Source organism: Zonotrichia albicollis, chromosome 3 (assembly GCF_047830755.1).
Source record: "Zonotrichia albicollis isolate bZonAlb1 chromosome 3, bZonAlb1.hap1, whole genome shotgun sequence".
NCBI lineage: Eukaryota > Metazoa > Chordata > Aves > Passeriformes > Passerellidae > Zonotrichia > Zonotrichia albicollis.
Window position 1 is genome coordinate 30,195,611 of NC_133821.1, and position 17,716 is coordinate 30,213,326.

Sequence of the window (17,716 nt, forward strand, 5' to 3'; positions counted from 1 at the left end):
TCACAGAACTCTTTCAAAGCAGTTGTTCACTTGGCCAAAGAGTTCAGCAACATGACCGTTGCCTTCTTCGAATCCAGCCTCTCTGTCCAGCCCCATGCCTGCATGGGTCAGGGGAACCTTCTTCGCATGGGACACACACAAAACAAAAATCATTCTGGGTAAATGTGGCTTCAGGACAAGGATCCATAGGGAAGAGATGTATGGAGCCTCTTGTAGCATGGAGGTTGTTTCCACAGCTAATGCCAATAGCAGTGGGTCTGATAAAGTGGAGAAATGTCTCATATTTAGGGCACATTCACATATATGCATGCATTTATTTTTGCATGCACACACAAGTGCATGCACACACACACATGATGCTGACTATATATGGCCATTTTTATTACCGTGTCTCAGCAAATGCAAGTTCTTGCTTTAGTCAGAGTGCCATAAAATACGGTTTACTGGGTATTTTGATATCTTCTCTCTGGTGTCTTCTTCTTGCTTATCATTTTGAAATTGGACCAATTCAGTATGTCAGGATTTCGCAGTTGCCCTGGGTGTCTGCCTGGCAGAAGCCCTAGCATAAGGGTTTTGTGTGTATTTGCTATATACTCTGTACCATTATTGAATACTGCCATGTGGATCCCAGCTGCATGAGGCATCTTTCTGCTAGGTTACTGAAGCTGTGACAAGGGCAGAGGTATAATAAGTGCACTTTCATTGTGCTGGAGCTCACACAGGATTTTCCCTGCTGTGGTTGGCCTGGGTAGAGAGGAGCACAAAGGTGTTGTTTAAAAGTTAGTGAGATGTGCACAGGGGAAAAAGAAGAGGGCATGGATAGACAAATAGAGCCAGTCCCCTTGGAAAAGTCCTCCTACTGCTTTGTTCAATGGGTAGTTAACTACTATAATATATGTTTTTGGCTGAAAACAGCCCAATCTGACCAGCTCTTATCACCCCTCCACAAGCATGCTGGGCCCTGCTCCACCCTGCCTCTATCTTGGCACTCCAAACTTTGGCCCCTCAAATTCCTTTTATTATTTTCCTTCTGCTTGCTCTTCTCAGATGCTCTCTCCCCTGTCATCCAGGGGCCCCCTAATCTCCTTTCTTCCTTGCTCATCTGGTCAGGGCTGCCAATCTCTCCCTCCCCAGCATGCTGCTGGCCAATTTGCACTTGCTGTTTTTCTGCTTGGAGACCTCCTTAACATCCTGCAAGAAATCTAAAATGGAGTAATTCAAAGTGCCTAGGTCTGGGGCTTAAAAGTGCAGTGAGCTTGCAAACTAACTTGCAACCCATGTATCTAGAAGTGGACATTGAATATATATTGCTGGACAATTTTTTCTTTTTTACTGAAAACTGACCATAGGTTAGCAAATTTGAAGATGTGGAAACTCATCTTGGTTACTGTGGCTAATGTGAATTGTTTTTTGGCACTACTACCACCACTGCCACTAACACGAAAGGCTGTGGTGACTTGTTCCAAGCAATTTGGAGAAGAGCATCAGTACAAAGATACTCCGCAATACTGCTGTTTTAGGAAATACTTGTGAGCCCTCAAAGTTTTTGTGGGAAACCAGAAGTATATGAAGTGTTTGACTTGAATGTTTTCCACAGTCTTCCTTCAGGGTCACTTAGTGACCCCAAGACAAAGCTCTCTCCAGCTGCTCAGTGTTATCCCTTTGGCAAACACCACAGATAACCTCAAGATCATCCTTGAGGTCCTGCTCATCCACAGCACTGACAAACCACCTCTTTTTCAAATCTGTTTTTTGTCTTATTTGAGACCAGGCTGGCTAGACTGCAGGTGGGTCTGCCAATAGACTGACCTTTGCTCAGCCCGTCCCTGCCTTTGCCACTTTGGTCGATCTGCCCCCAACAGGAGTGCTCAGAAAAACCCAGAGCATCTTCTGAGGCATGATTTTTCCTAAGACACTGAGAGCATTTTAGAGCACTTGAGGTGAGCACAAGGTCCAGAAGAATGCACTCACATTTGTCTCTTGTTATTTATTTATTGTTCAGGAAAGAAAAGAGGGTGTTTTGGGTTCAGTGACAATAGAGGTTTATACGTGCTCTTTACTCAGCACTATGTGATTTAGCATAAACCTCTTGACCCCTGGAGAATTGACTCTGTCATGATAAGAAGCAGACATTATGAGTTAATGCCTATAATAACCTTTCATATGGTAAAAAATTTCCAGGGTTTACAGCTTTGAACCTGTTATCCTACACCAGATTAATACAACTGTATCTACAAAGTGATTACAAGGGCACTACTCTTGAGATAGGCAACTTGTATGAATGATTAAACAATTCTGACTAATTTGACTGCTGTTACACATTTAAAGAAAAGAAATATAACAGATCTTGAGCAAAGATTCTAGGCACTTAACCTTTCAATCTAATTAATTAAAAATGAAGTTCAGCTGACATGAAAGACTGGTGGTTATTTAAAAATGAATTTAGCTCATTTGAAGGACTAATGATTCCACCTTCACTGGAAGATCTCTTGACTGAGATCATGGGCACTGTGGGACTGAACCTCATGAACTTCCACTGTGGCACCCATCACAGCTGTTTGTTTTTCCTGGTTGAACGAATGACTCTGTCCTCTGGATAATTTTCTTTTTGATCCCCCCTCTCCTTTGGGCTTTCAGTGATAAGACCATGTTAATAAGGCTGAATTTTGTTTGCCCAGCTGGGCATTGTAAAGGGACCCTCTGAATTCTTGTTTGATCACACACCAAGGGGTAAATGCTTAGAAACGTTGATCTATATAGAAATACATTGAAATTTATTGCTCTAAATATTACTAATTGTTTCTTTATTAGAAGAGCAATCCCTATTTTGCCAGATGTGCTTGTAACATAAAATGGGTTGGTGGTTCTGAGCCTGAAGCATTTATAATGCAGACCAAATTCTCCAACTTCTAGTTGATTTGAGAATTTTTTATGTGAGTTTTGCTTTTTAATGGTGTTTGATGTGGTTGGCCAAGCTAGCTATGATGAAAGGGGTGTCAGGAGCATGTGTTACTGTTGTTTCTTGGTTGCTTTGTCTTGACTTCAGATTTAGTGATGCTGAGTCCAGTTATGAGTTAGTACATTGGGATTTATGCATGTAGATCTGTTTTAATCAGCAGACTCATTGATTTCAGTGGTTCTATAAATAGCTTAGATTTAATAAAGAGGCTAAGAAGTTAATGAGTCTACAGCTTTGAAAGGAATGTTCAGACTGGCTTCCAGTCCTGGTGCCTATTTCAAGCTTTTTGCTTCACCTGTGGATTCAGAAAGGAAGTTATTTGGCCTTTGGTCACAGGCCTGTGGCAGTCAAGGGCCAATATCCTTTTGTTTGTCTTAGGCTGGAAATATAATTCAATTAATGCTTTCCAAGAAATATTTCATTAAGTCCTGCATGAAAAGTAATGACCTTTACTTTTACGGAAATTGTGCTGAACCGGAGTTGCATGGGAGCAGGGGTCTGTACTATCAGGAATTTTATTATCTGTCTGAAGTACATCCTTTGTTTCTTATCTGCTTATCACACTGTGCAGCCAGAAATCTCCTTTCTGTAAGCGGTACACAGAACAACCTAAGCATTTATTTTAAACTATGTGGGTTTCTTAGTGAGCAAGTAATTAGCTACTTTGCCAGCTTTGAAAGCATGCACCTCTTCTGTTACATTGCCCAGTAGTGAGAGGACTATACATTTACATGGTAGCTCCCTGGCATGTCTTGCAGGATCCTTAAAAAGCATGACCCTGATGAGCTGCCCTCCCCTACAGCTGCAGTCTGACACTTGCATCTCAGAATGGAATAAGGTAACTTAATATAAACTGAATCATACTTGAATTTTTGTTCAACAGGAAAAATCCAAATGAACAAATGACTGTTATCTTAGTGCAGTCTTTGGCTGTGCATATATCTGTCTGGGCCAGATGTAACTAAGCAGGGTCCACTTCAGTGCTTGCTTGAGAGACATTAAAAGTGGCCTGCTTAGACTTTGTATTTATTTCTGAGGAATGGAGAGTTACTGCTGTCTCTTGTCCCTATCCCCCAGCTATGCCCAAAGTCCCCCAGGGGGAGGGGAGATGTCAGTAAAACAGAGAAATCATAGGGGAATTAATATGAAATGGTAGGAAGTTAGACTTCACCTTTACACTTGTAGATCAGCATAATCTCCAGAGCCATTATGTAAGATCCTGGCTCTAAGCATTGCTTTTTATGCCTTCACACGAGCCAGAGATGCAAGCCTGATAAATACTGTACTGGTTTAAATCTTTCACTTGCTCTGGCTTCATATTGATGTTGCAAATGGAATTTATCCTGGTTCATGCTGGAATAAATCAAGGCAGAGTCTGTGCCATGGTATCTTGAATTCTCAGTAACAATTTTAGTCTGAAGTGCAATAGATTTAAAATCCTAGTGAGCTTACTAGGCACTGGATCATGGTCAAAGTTAAAGCTTTTGATGACACGTGGAATTTTGGTATCAACAAAGAGTTCATTCTTGAGTCAGTAATAATTTGTAATAATGATTCATAGAAGAGACAGAAAATGGTGGTCAAAGGTGAGATGAATCATGCTGCCAGTGAAGCTCCATTTTGCCACTGATTCATGCCTTCCCAAGCAGGAAGAAAGCTGCTTTACAGAAAATCTCTCTATGAGAGTTGCTTCAGGAAATCTATAATTTTTAAACTACCAGTGATTTGCAAACAAAAGCATCCTGCACTTGTTTAAAAGCAGCATTTTCTTTCCTCATTGCCACTCCTTGGTTCTCTACTCTTCTACACAAGCTGCACACAGAGTGAGACTGGCAATGCTGCGCTGTTGGTACCACTGCTGTTCCTCCAGTGCTGCCAGGAGGAGCTGCAGCATGGAGCAGGTTGTGAGGAACCTGGAACTGTGCTGGCTGCTGTCCCTCTGCCAGGGCAGGCATAGCCCCAGAGTAATTCCTGCTTGCTCTTAATTTTCATCTCCTTTTTCGAGGTGCTGCAGGTTAAATTGCCACTTGTGTCACATTGCCATCTGCAGTACTTCAGCTACACAGGTCTTTGCTAAGAGCGGTTCAATTCAGCTTGTTGACAATCCAAGTTCATTTAGGTCCCTATTGGGAGTCACACATTGCTTTCTCAGGGACTATGAGGTAGTTTGATGGGTTTTTTGGATGTAGGAGTGACCTCTTGCTGGACTTCTGAGTCATCCTTTTATTTAAGTCAATATTGCAGGGGATGCATTTGTTCAATTTGTTCAGGTTAATGCGTGCTAAGACCCCCTCCCAAAACAACATCTATGTGTGCTCAGTAAAAACAATCCCAAAATAATAAACCCAAATATTTCAAGATGTTTTTAGATAAAAGCAGATGAAAGAGCATAGGGGAGGAGACTGGTGCTGGTTGTCTTAGGCTGACTGGTACATTGTGTCATAATATTCCTCAGACAAGGAAATTATAAAGAATAAACCAATGAGGGCCATCCTTCAGGTGAAGTATGAAGCAAGGCTTAAAGAAATATGTCAGGGAAGATCTCTGAACAGTACTTATCTTCACTTCTCTTTCATCTAAAATATGATTTTTAAATCTAGTTAGTGACATTTCTGCTGTAGAAAAAATGTCCTGTAGGTGTTTATTTACAGCATTATAAACAGTATCTAGCAAGCACAAGCCTACAAGATTACTTAAAAATGTATTTTATAAAACATTCTGGTTATTAGTGGGCAATACTGAAAACAGGTGGTGTTAAAATTAGTACTTATTAGAAGAAAACTAGTGCTGCAAGTACCTGAAATGAACACAACAAATTTCAGGTTCTGAAAATCATAACAAACTTATCATTAAGGTGGTCTTTCTTAAATTAGATCACTGTCTCAAAGAGAATTGCCTGAAAGAGCACATTTCTTCTTTGCTGAAGAGAAAAGGATTTTTTCAGATATCTGTCCATTTACCACTAAACTCTGGTGAGTGTGGAGTTAAAGCATTTTCAAGATACATTTCTGCATGATGTGATTAAAATATGGGAGATGCAAATAGTCCTAGCAAAGCTATTTTATATTTGATTGCTGCATTTTAAGATCACTAATTATCAGCAGATTAATGGGACATAGTGATGATGGAGTTAAGATCAATGTGCAGGGAAGACTGGAAAAACAAGCTTCCAGAGAAAGTTAGAGCTTTTACACAGTAAAAATGGTAAAATATTCCAAGTTATAGAACCATGGAACATCTTGGGTAAGAAGGACCCACAGGTATTTTCCAAATTCTGGCCCTGCACAAAAAAAGCCCCTGCTAATATCCAAACAATTCTTGAGTTCTGTCAGGCTTAGTATTGTAACCGCTTTCCCAGGCATCCTGTTCCAGTTCCCAAACACCCTTTGGGTAAAGAACCTTTTTTTGATATCCAACCCAAGCCTCCTCTGACACAACTTCAGTCCATTCCTTCAGGTCCTGTCACTGGTCACCACAGAGAAGAGACCAGTGCCCGTCTCTCTCTAAAGTAAAGGTTTAAGTATTAGAAAGCAGGATAGAGTAGAAAAGAAGTATTTCAAAGTCTGGGAATTATTTAAGGAAGAGGTATAAGAAATATTAGCTAAAGGCTATTTCCTTTTCTTTCACCTGAAACTATTCCCCAAAAAACTTTCTGAAATTATTTTCTTGAACATTCCTCTGCTTTTGGGCTGCCTACATCTGAGTTGGGAGAAAACTTGGCTGTTCCATAGGCCAAACACAATTATGAGTTAGAAAATAAACTGGACCCCCTCCCCACCAACCCACTTCATTTAATTATGGGTACTTCAAATATATTTTCTTGCAGTGTGTTGAAATTAATTTTTTGCCATATCTTCCCTGATATGCATGACAGTCCTAGTTTATTTTCTGCTCTAGAAAATAGCAGATTAGTTATCATCGTTGCATGCCGGCATAAAGGTAGCAATGCCTCTGACACAGGTGTTTACATTATAACATTTGAGGCATTTTTAATAAGAGGAAGTGATATGGAAACTAGGGAAGTTTACACAGGATAATTAACAGCTTGAACCCAATAACTCTTATAACTGTAATACACAAGAATTTTCCATTGCACTTTCTCCTCCGCAAAGGACATATCTGATTTTCTTTATATGTTATTGAGGTGTCACTGACCAGTCATAAAATATGACCTCTTTTCCCTGCAAGGAGTGGAATGTCCTGGACACAAGTTACATACATCTTCTGATTGCAGGACAAACCAGTGCTTCTGAGTTTTCCCTGGAGGCTCTTCTTTTGACCACCTCTCTGTTAAATTTATCTAGCTCAGTATCAGGGCCAATCTGAAGTGGAAGTGGTTTCCCTTGCAGAAAACATTCCTTACTTGAGATAAATGCTGAGAAAAGGTAGAAAATTACTTTGCTGTAGCCAGGAGATGCAGTGCAGGGATTTGCAACTGGAAGTCAATGCTGCAGAGCCTTTCTTAAAAAAAAAAAGAAAAAGAAAAAAGGAAAAACCAGTTTTTTGCTGAAAAAGATGAATAAAACAGAGGAAGAATGAGACACCTTTCTATCAAACAGCAAGACGTCATGACAAACTCTCTGCCTACACAGCAATTCCATTCAGACCCGTGACGCTGATCCTGGAGCCCATTTGTGCCAGTTGTTGGAACAATCTGGGGGCACTGAGTTTGCTGCTCTGCTATCAGCCTTTCCTGCTGGCCATTGGGTTCACCGCATGATTTGAGTTCACTTATGAGATGGTTAACAGCCCTTTAAGAATTTGCTCTGTGTATGTAAAGATGGATTGTATACCCTGAACTCCCTTAATCTCTGGATGCTATACATGGTTGTACGCCCTTGACACGAATAGTTTTTTGCAAACAAGGCCCATTTGGTTCTCACCTTGAGCAAAGGCACCAATCTCTGGTGTCCACAGGCTCATTTTGTCTGCCTAGGCCAGAGATCACCTCTAGGGCACCGTCAACATCCATTTGACCCATTCCTGCCTCCTGCTTGTGTCATTTCTCATTGCCCTGAATGAGATCAACCTCTCCCTGTATGTACAAACAAGAAATCATTTGCTTCAGAGTCAATACCAGTTCTTACAACTGGTCTTTTTGCCTCATTTTAGAGTTGCTTTTCACCAAAGGTTCTGAGCACAGCTCCTGAAAAATCAGTAACAATAACAAAGGTGCTAGTAGATGTTTTAGAGTGCCTGGTGTTTCATATCTTGCAGAGAAAACTATTATTGAATTGAGTTTTCATCTGCCTTCAATTTCTTTTTGTTCTTATATCACTTTCATTTCTCATTTTTTAAAGTTGGTGTTGTTTTGAGACTATACATGTTTTGCTAGCAGCTTGAGGTACTGCATGCTGGGGTATGTTGTGAGCTCTGCAAGGCTGGATAATCACAGTAAAGGGGAAAGGATCCCTTAACCTCCAGGATATGTAGATGTGGCACACAGGGGTAAGATTTAGTGGTGGACCTGGCAGTGTTAGGTTTACAGCTGAATTCAGTGATCTTAAAGGTCTTTTCCAAGCTTCCAAGCTGAACAATTCTATAAATCAGTGATGTGATTACTTTAGCTTTTTCAGTTGGTTTTGTGCCCCACTAGGAGCATTAGAAACATCTTTTCTCCCAAATGAAAGCTGAAATCACCCATGGGTTTGTTAGGTGGGCAGTTTAATAAACCCCTGCAACAAGAGGAGACTTACCATGATTTCGTGCCTGCAGCTGAGGTCTGTACGAGCAGGGCTGTGAACTCCAAGACCACTGCGCTGCCTGAACCCAGAGGTTCAGGACAAGATCCTTAAGGCCACTTTAATAGCAAAAGCTTTATTCCATTGTTGGACTCTGAGATTAATTTTTGCATTTTACACTTCTTGATGGAGACTGGAAATTTTACAAGGTGAAGAGCTACTGCTTGTTCAGTGAGCTTTCACTCAAGCCATTTATTTTGGTGGGCTGTAGATACCTATTTTTATCCCACCTCATTTAACTGTGTTCCAATGCCAGCTTCTTTTAGTCTTTTATTCTGAGGTTAATTTTAATTGCAGATGTAAAATATCTTGAAAGACTCAGTCGAATAATTTCTTCTCATAAACCAGGCAATAAATACACATCAGGTAATTGAGCTATTTACAAACCATAACTACCCCTCAGCAGCACAAAGGCACACGGGGACTCCAGTGTCATGGTTTGACTGACAGGGATGTGGATGCTGATGAAGATATTTGCCTTCCGTGCTTCAGAACCCTATGGAAATGATCCCTCTAGTGGGGAGTTGGAAAATCAACTGGTGATCCTGCTTGGCAGTGCGGGAAGGCGAAGTAGGGAACAAATTAAATAGTTGCCCAACGTTAGAGGGGAAAAAACCCCAAACAATGAAAGAGACAGTTGTATTTTCCTAAGCTAAAATTACCACTGAAATAAGATTTTAAGGTAGTTGTTATGAGACGTGGTAAACACTGCCAGAATGCCCATTCAGTGATTTCTGCAAAACACTTTAAAACAGTTTTATTTAGATTTTTTTTCATTGAAATAATGAGATTGTTTTTTTTATGTATTATCATCTCCTTGGGAGAGAAAAAGAACAAACTATTTATAAAGTACTTTCTGAATGATCAGGGGAAAAAAACCCTTGTGATTTCTTCCTTAAGATGAAAGCATTCAATCTTTTTATGGAAAAAATTTTTCAATTTTTCGAGAGATTTCAAAAATATTTCCAAGAGATTCGAAGAATTTCCTACCAAAAAAAAAAAAGCCAGGATTTGTGCTGTAATTGCATGTACTACCTTCTTCTGGTTCATCACGTGCTTCTTGTTACTGTCATTACTCACAGCGCCTCTTAAGAGCAGGCCATAAAACATGGAGGTTGCTGGACCACCTGACACGGGGGTCCGTTCTGCCTGAGTTTGGAATGTGTAACATTCCTGGACAATGTCTGATGGAGGTCCCAGGTGTCTCTTAACTGCAGCTGCCTTGAAAAAACAATTTGTAGTGAATATTTTCTTGCTGCTGTTACTGTGAAAAGCCTTTGTGGCAGCAGCGAGCTCCTCCCTATATAACCTGGTATTGGATCGCTCCACGCTTTCCTGAAGGATCAACAGTGTAACCCTGTGTTGCACCAAGTGTTCCCTTGTGTAAGAATAAATCTGACAGCTTTTGAATCAATATCCAGGTGACCCTAATGCCACTGCTGGACCACACCTCCTGTTGCAAACCCTTGCTTGGCTTGCTGGAAGAAGACGTGAGTGTAGACAGGAGTTATGATACCAAAATCTGGTTCCTTTTGGATTTGTCCTTTATCTCCCTTCAACACCTCCTATGTCTAACTCAAGTATTTCCCTTCCCATGTCCTCCATCCCACAGCTGTTCTGTGCCTCCCACTTGCTGGGGTGTCCTAAGCAAACAGTGGAGCCTGCTCCACCAGGTGAGCCATAAAACCCACCCTTTTCCTGATCTGGTGCAAATTCTTGCCTTTACCCAGCTGGGTGCCTGGCCAAGGGCAGACATCTCAAGCTGTTCTTTTCTGAGCCACATCGCTAACAGCTCTTTTCAAGTAAGAATTTAAAATGTTTTCATTTTCAAACATCTCTGCTTTCAGATTTGAGATGTGAGAAGGTGTTTGTCCACTTGTGAGGCAGCCAGCGGCAATTTCATTCCCCTGTGTGTGGCTACACAGAAGGTGTGTGCTGATAAGTTGTGTCACTCATGAATCATTCTTGTCCATGCTGCTGCTCCATGAAGCTTTGGTAGAAGAGATCCGTTCTTGGAACTATATTGAAGTCTTCAAGTATAATCCAAAAATTATCTCCAGATATGTTCTTATGTTCTCTCATTGGAGAGTGTCTGTCTCTTTTGGGGGCTAACATAATAGAAATTCTCTTTTATATTTGCAAAATATAAATTGTCAATGAAAATTAATGTGTACTTGGGGGGCATACAGATAGAAAAAGTAAAAGAGAGGAGGGAAAAAAATAAAGAGAGTACCTTGTCACCAGCCTGAGGCTGTGTGGTGATTTAATATAATTACAAAGCCTTGAGTTTCCTGAAATTATAAAGCACCTTCAAAGAGAGAGGTCTGCATGGTTTTAAGTAAGAGTGGAACAGTTCTACCCTTGTGGGTAGCATGAAGAATTCCACTCAGGCATTGAATATTAAATGCTTCAGAAAAGAGATGCTTGAAGCTCTGACATCAGCTGTAACTTCCCTTTGATGTCACATGCACGGTTAGTATTAGTTTGGGTTAAAATCATGTCTGAGCTAAAGGAGTTTGGCATGTTTGTGATTATGGACTCACTGAAATGTATGGAATCAACTCTGTGGGTATTAACAACAGCATAAATGTTTGGATCTCTTTTTTAAACTGCTATTGTATTAGAGAAAAGTGTTTTTGGAAAAATACTTGTTTTGTAAAGAGCTACAAAAGTATTCATCAAATTCTGACTTCAACACACTGGTAAGAGTGCAGTTCCAGTGAGTGATGCTGTTGGAGTTCTCCACTCATCTTTGTAGAGAGGATGCTTTTTTGAGAATTGTGATTTTTTCCTCTCCTAGCCTGTAGGAGAGGAAAAAATGTGCAATGGAAACAAAAGGATTTTCATGACTGTTTTAACTGTACTGCATGGTAATAATTTTTGCAGACATTATGCTGAATTCAGCTTCTCATAGAAATCTTGTAGAGGACATTCCATGCCACAGAGAGCAAAACAGTGTGAGTTTGGGCAGCAGTGTCTTATAGTCTGGCAGGATAACAGGTGACCTCTTCCCTCCATCTCTGGCCAGGGGCATCTTGCAGTGATTCTTTCAGGTAGAACCTAGCTTGCAGGTAGAACATATTGTTGGTTTTGTAGAGGTTCCTCTGTCATATGGAGAGACTTTATTGTTTTACTGCATATTTTTGTTCTGTTAATAAAGGTGCAAGTTTAGTACCAACTTTTACTAGAAGGAACTGGATCAGGTTCCTACAGAATTCATTGACACAAACTGATTTTGTGTTTGTGACTCAAATTCAGGGAAAATAAAGTCTAATGTCCTGTCTTGAATAGGTAAAATGAAAACCAGTGAAGTTTACAGTGCATTGTCCGCTTATCTGAAGACTTATAAAATTGGCTTCTATGCAATCTATTTCTGCAGACTTCAGTGGCCTCCCAGTACCTGAAGGGAGCCTACAAGAAGGAGAGAGAGAGTTCATTCACAGAAGAATGTAGTGATAGGATAAGGGGGAATGGCCACAAACTAAAATAGAGTAGTTTTAGATTAGATATTAGGAAAAAATTATTTTCTATGAGGGTGGTGAGGCACTGGAGCAGCTTTTCAAGAGAATGGATCTGGATGAGAATGGATGCCTCATCCCTGGAAGTGTTCAAGACTAAGCTGGATGGGGCTCTGAACAACCTAGTCTAGTGAATGTGCTCCTGCCCCTATCAGGGGTTGGAAGAGGATGATCTTGAAAGACCCTTCCAAACACAAACCATTACAGAATTCATTACCCTTATATGATATAAGCCCTAAGTAATCAGTGGTAATATGTTAATTAATGTAATTGCATGTTTGTGCTAAGGAATAGGTTATATGGGCTAATGATGCCCAAACTCTGTTCTTTGATTGTTTTGAGTTGTATCTAGTGAACAGGAAGTGAAAGCAATTTATGCAATTATGTGGATGGTGTAAACAATCAGACCTGACAGACCATGGATTTCAGGGGAGGGCTGTTATATGCCTCAAACGTACTCTTAGGCCGGCAGTTGACTCCAATGACCCAAAGAACCCACAGACCACCTCAAAATACATCACCACAGGGTTTCCTGATGGTTGAGAGTTTTTGTTGGGTTACTGTTTTTATTTTTATTTTTTAATCATAGGTTATACCCTGGCAGAACTAGGGGTGCAATGTAACCTTGTAATTGGCAATCACGAAACTCTGCCCTGCTTTCTAAAATGTCAACACTGTTCTCATCAAATGCCCTCAAGGTTGCCATAAAGTGGTGCTTCTGTGGGGATTTTTGAACACTGGTGAAGTTTTAGTTCCAAGTACAAAAATCAGCTTAGTTCCACATTTTTTATATATATGAGTTCCTGGTAAATATTCTCACTGAGCAAGTGTGTTGCTTTGCAGGGCTGAGGATGAAAAGCTGCAATTAATTTCTGAGCACAGGTGGAAATCCAGTCTTTGAAGGTTTCATTGCACTCAGATGACTGGAGTATTGGAAGGACCAGATTTGAAAATATCAGGCTCAAGACAGGGCAGTTTGTCAGAGCAGCCATGTGGGTAGCTGGAAGAGCTCCAGGGAACAGACTCAATTTGGGCTGTTAGCTGAGTAAGGCATGACTAATAAGATTTTTTAACAAAGCATTTTTAGAGTCTGTTGAAACCATTGATTTCCCTTCAAGAAAATTAAACATTAGCAAGTTTTTCCACTAATTCTAAAATAAAGATCATGGTCTCACACTTAGCTTGTGTGGTGGGAAACTCCCTACAGTTCACTTCAGAAACCTTTTTAGGATTTAATAATCATCAGTGAATTGAGCTACTTAGGTCATTAAGCATTCAGCTGTTTTACCATCTCAGTGTACAAATGAGTGCCTGCTTTTCATGTCATCTGGGGTTAGAATGTTGGAGAGAAGAACACTGAATTAGTTGGAAAATTAGCATAGATTGAATTACACTTTTGTGAGCTGTCAGTGATTTGGATGGGGAGGCCGGAAGTGTTTACTGGGGAATGAAGCAGTGTGGGGAGTGGGCATGGGCTTTAAATGCATGGGGGCAGCAAAGTGTTTTGGATAGTGGTACTTCTTGAGATGGAGGGCAGGTGGAATTTGTGGCATGGCATGAATAATACATGACATAATAATTTTTTTTCCTTTTCCTCTGGTGGCTTTTTGTTTGGGTGCTAAGCATAATGCAAAGGGCACAAACAGTGGCTTCCACTGAATGCAAGTGTGTTTCAGCAGGCTATTGATTAAGGTTGTAACGGTATTGCTTTACTTGGTTTAAGTTTAGCAGGTTGTGTATAGGATCAGGGGGAATGGTTTTAAATGGAAACCATAGATTTAGAGTAGATATAAGGGCTGGCTGCAACCAGCTTGGATATGGGAACCTTCAGCTTTTCTCAGCCCCAAATGTTACAAGGTATGGAAATTTAGGTTTGCTTGTGCTTATGAATGTCACAGCTCAAGGTGTGCTCTGTGTGTGGGATTTTGAACTCCCTCCCCTAATTTTTCCTCTTCTATTAGGATTTTAAGAGAATAAAGCACAATTTCATACGCTGGTGAAATATGAAAATTGGACGAGATAAATGAAAAAATACAAGTAATAGCATTGGTATCTGTACTGCAAAGCACAATGCCTATTTTGCCACTGAGGAGAGGGGGACGTAAGGGAGAAGTGTCAGTGTTGTAAAAATGTGACACTTCTCACAAATGGTTACTATTGGAGGAATTTATCTTGAGTACAGTGAGGCAGTAATATCTCCTAGGGGTTTTCAACCAATACTGGAGCCTTAACAAAAATATCTTTCTATCTGCTTCCTAGGCTTGATGTACCAGGTTCCTCCAGGCCATGGTTGCTCAGAGCACTTTCCTCTCTGACCAGGCACTTTGGAGCTCTTTGGAGCCACTCTGTCCCTTTGTGTCCAATGGATCTTGCCCAGGCGTTGGAATTGCATTGAAAAGCTGATTCGCTTTGAGCATAGGTAATTTTATTTCATCAACTTATTCAACTCCAGTGTTTGCCTGCACACAGGAGAGGAGTGTGGTCAGGACAGAGCAGGGTTTTGACCCTGAGGCTGCCTTTGGATGGGCAGGCATTGCCCCAGCAGGAAATGGTTGTGGTGCACTGCAGTGTGCCCTGGATCCTGCCTGCTTCTGCTGCTCAAGCTGTGTTTTGTCCAAGGACATCATGAAGGAGCTTCTTCACCTTAGTAAAGAAGTCTACCAGCTTGTTGAGTGGATATGGGCAGGAGCTAACCTCACCCAATGGTGTTGGTTCTGGAGTGGGGAGGGCTGTTGGCAAAGGCTTTTGAGAGGGGATTGGTGTCGGCCATGGCTTATGAGTGGGGGGTTGTGTTGGCCATGGCTTATGAGTGGGAGGTAGTGTTGGCCATGGGTTAGAAGTGGGAAGTGGTGTTGGCCATGGCTTATGAGTGGGAAGGGCTGTTGGCAATGGCTTATGAGTGGGAGGTACTGTTGGCCATGGGTTAGAAGTGGGAAGTGGTGTTGGCCATGGCTTATGAGTGGGAAGGGCTGTTGGCAATGGCTTATGAGTGGGAGGTAGTGTTGGCCATGGCTTATGAGTGGGAAGGGCTGTTGGCAATGGCTTATGAGTGGGAGGTAGTGTTGGCCATGGCTTATGAGTAGGAGGTAGTGTTGGCCATGGCTTATAAGTGGGAATGGGTTGTATTGGCCATGGGTTAACAGTTGGAAGGGGCTGGACTGGCCATGGTTTCAGAGGTGGTGGTGGGGGAACTGTCACTAAATGATTCCAGGTTTGTGATGATGGAGAACCACTTCCAAGTGTGTTTGCCCCTGTGTGGACCAGGATCCAGTCATAGAAGTACTGAGTGGAGGTGTAGACTCCAGGCTGCCTTGCTCTGGCACAGCCTTTTCCCCAGCTGGTTATTCCAACAACCCACCAGGAGTCAGCCTTGTTGTCCTGGCACATGAGGGGACCACCGCTGTCACCCTGCAGCAGAGCACAGAGGATTAAGGTGGTGTTGGTGGCACCTGCCAGTACTGGGGCTGTCTCCTTCTCTCTCACAGCCCCTGCCAGAGCTCTATTCTGGGCAGAGAAAAGCTCTGCTCAGAGGCTGGAGCCTCCAGAAGCTTGGCTGTGAATGGCATGGGTTCATGTAGGGTAGGGCTCTCTCTATCCTCTCTGCACGGGACTCCTGGTTGTGCAGAGGATGGAACTTTGGCACCTGGACCTCTTCACTGCCAAGAGAAGTGGGCTTTCTGGGATTTCTGTCACAAGGGGAGGCCTGGGCAGGCAGGTGTGGACGGGCAGTGTGTGGGGAGCCCCCACAGCAGTCAGGGGGAGCTGGGGCTGGGAGGGTGACTGAGTGGCTGGGCAAAGCAGGCCCTGGGCTGTGTTGGGGTGGTGCTTCCCTGGCTGCTGGTGCTGCTGGGGGCTGAGTGGCTCGTGGCACGTTCCTACCTGGCAGGTGTCGATGCCACCCTGTGGGTAACCAGCACACAAGTTGTGGGTGTGGATCTCCCCTCCGTACCAGTCACTGCTGTTGCAGAGCTGGAGATTGATGAGCTGGACCTTGGCCTCCTGCAGGAGATCAGGTGCATCTTGAGCTGTGAGCAGAGAAAGGAATAAACAGTAAGCACCACATTGCCCATTCTCCTCTCCTGACTTGAGAAGGGCATTCTCTTTCCTAGGGTTTGGCTTTGCCTCTGCAGAGACACAGGAGCGCTGTGACCCTTCTTCCTGCCTCTGGGGAGCAAGCCAGGTCCGTCTCTCAGAGGCATATCTTCTGCAGACTGGCTTTGGTCTCTGCTGTGGGAAAGCCCAAACCCTCTCCTCAGTGGGCTGAGCTGCCCCAGGAGTTGCTCTTGGAACTCACATCTTGCAGTAGTGGCCCCCCAGCCAGCAATCCAGCAGTTTTGCAGCTCTGACACTCTCAGTCTGGCGTCGGGCACACAGGCCAGCTGGATGTAGGGGCTGCACTTGACAGGATGGTCCAATTCCAGAAGAGCAATGTCATAGCTCATGTCATTAGGGTTGTAGTACTCATGCACCAGCAACTGCTTGACACTGCGCATTTGTGCCCCATGGCCCGGCTGAGTGAACTGGGTGGCCCCAATCACCACAGACAGCAGGCTGATGTTACTGGAAAGGAGATGGAGAGTGAGATGAGAGGGAGCAGAGCCATGTGCCACAGCAGCCCAGCAGTTGCTAGACCTCTGCTTGGAAAGGCACAGAGGGAGGAGTGCTCTGGCAGGTGTGAGTGCCCTCACACATCTTGAGGGAGGCTTGAGGGAGCCTCTTGTGAGGCTGGGGTAATGTCAAGCTGGAGGCTGTTAAGAAGCCTTGGCACGAGCCCAGGCTTCTCCTGAGCACTGTGGCAGCCTGGCTGCCTGAGAGGAAAGGGGATGAGAGTAGCAGGTGGTGCTGCTGGCAGGGCACCTGCTGGTGTTGTGGAGATGTCCCCATTCCCTGCCCCTTCTTACTCAAACTTGTCGAAGCAGTGGGCTGCTGTGAGGACCCACTGTGTGCTGATGAGGGACCCTCCACACAGATGCCCTGGGTCTGGAACCCATGGGTGGTGGATGCTGACAATCCAGGGCCAGGCTCCTGGCAGGGCACCAGCACCACCCACGATGCGTGTCATGCCGGATTCATAAGCCATGTCGCCGTAGTAGTACGCCATGAGGCCATAGTCGGACACCACGGCTCGGAGTCCGCAGATCCCTCTGCAGGCAGAAAGTCATTTCCATGCTGCTTCATGGCCTGCTGTGGCTCAGGCTGAAGCTCAGCCCTCTGCCCTCCCCACAAGGCCTTGCACGCACAGCAGGCCAGGGAAGGCCATGGGGTGTGTGTCTGTCCGTGCCAGCACCTGGCTGCTGGCAAGGAACTGAGGCTTCCCATGGTGGGGGGGAAGCTGTGGCCTGGCCATGGGGGACAGGTGGGTCCCTCCAGGGAAGGCCGCAAGTGTTGCCTTGGCTCCTTCCCAGGGCCTGGGCCCGCTTACCCGCAGTTGTCCCATGTCCCATGCGACAGCCCGGCCATGGTCAGTAGGACGAAGAGGCTGAGCCAATTCATGTCTG

General features: G+C 43.4%; 1 protein-coding gene across 1 annotated transcript; it reads right to left on the bottom strand.

Annotated features, from left to right (window-relative positions):
- Positions 1 to 17,711, bottom strand: LOC102072285 (acrosin-like). The gene is made up of 7 exons (XM_074538591.1): positions 17,641 to 17,711; positions 17,120 to 17,362; positions 16,513 to 16,778; positions 16,098 to 16,243; positions 15,468 to 15,626; positions 9,736 to 10,035; positions 1 to 120 (listed from the first exon to the last, which is right to left on the bottom strand). Exons 1-7 carry the CDS (start codon positions 17,709 to 17,711, stop codon positions 1 to 3), a joined length of 1,305 nt encoding a protein of 434 aa, XP_074394692.1.
- Between the last annotated feature and the right edge of the window lie 5 nt (positions 17,712 to 17,716).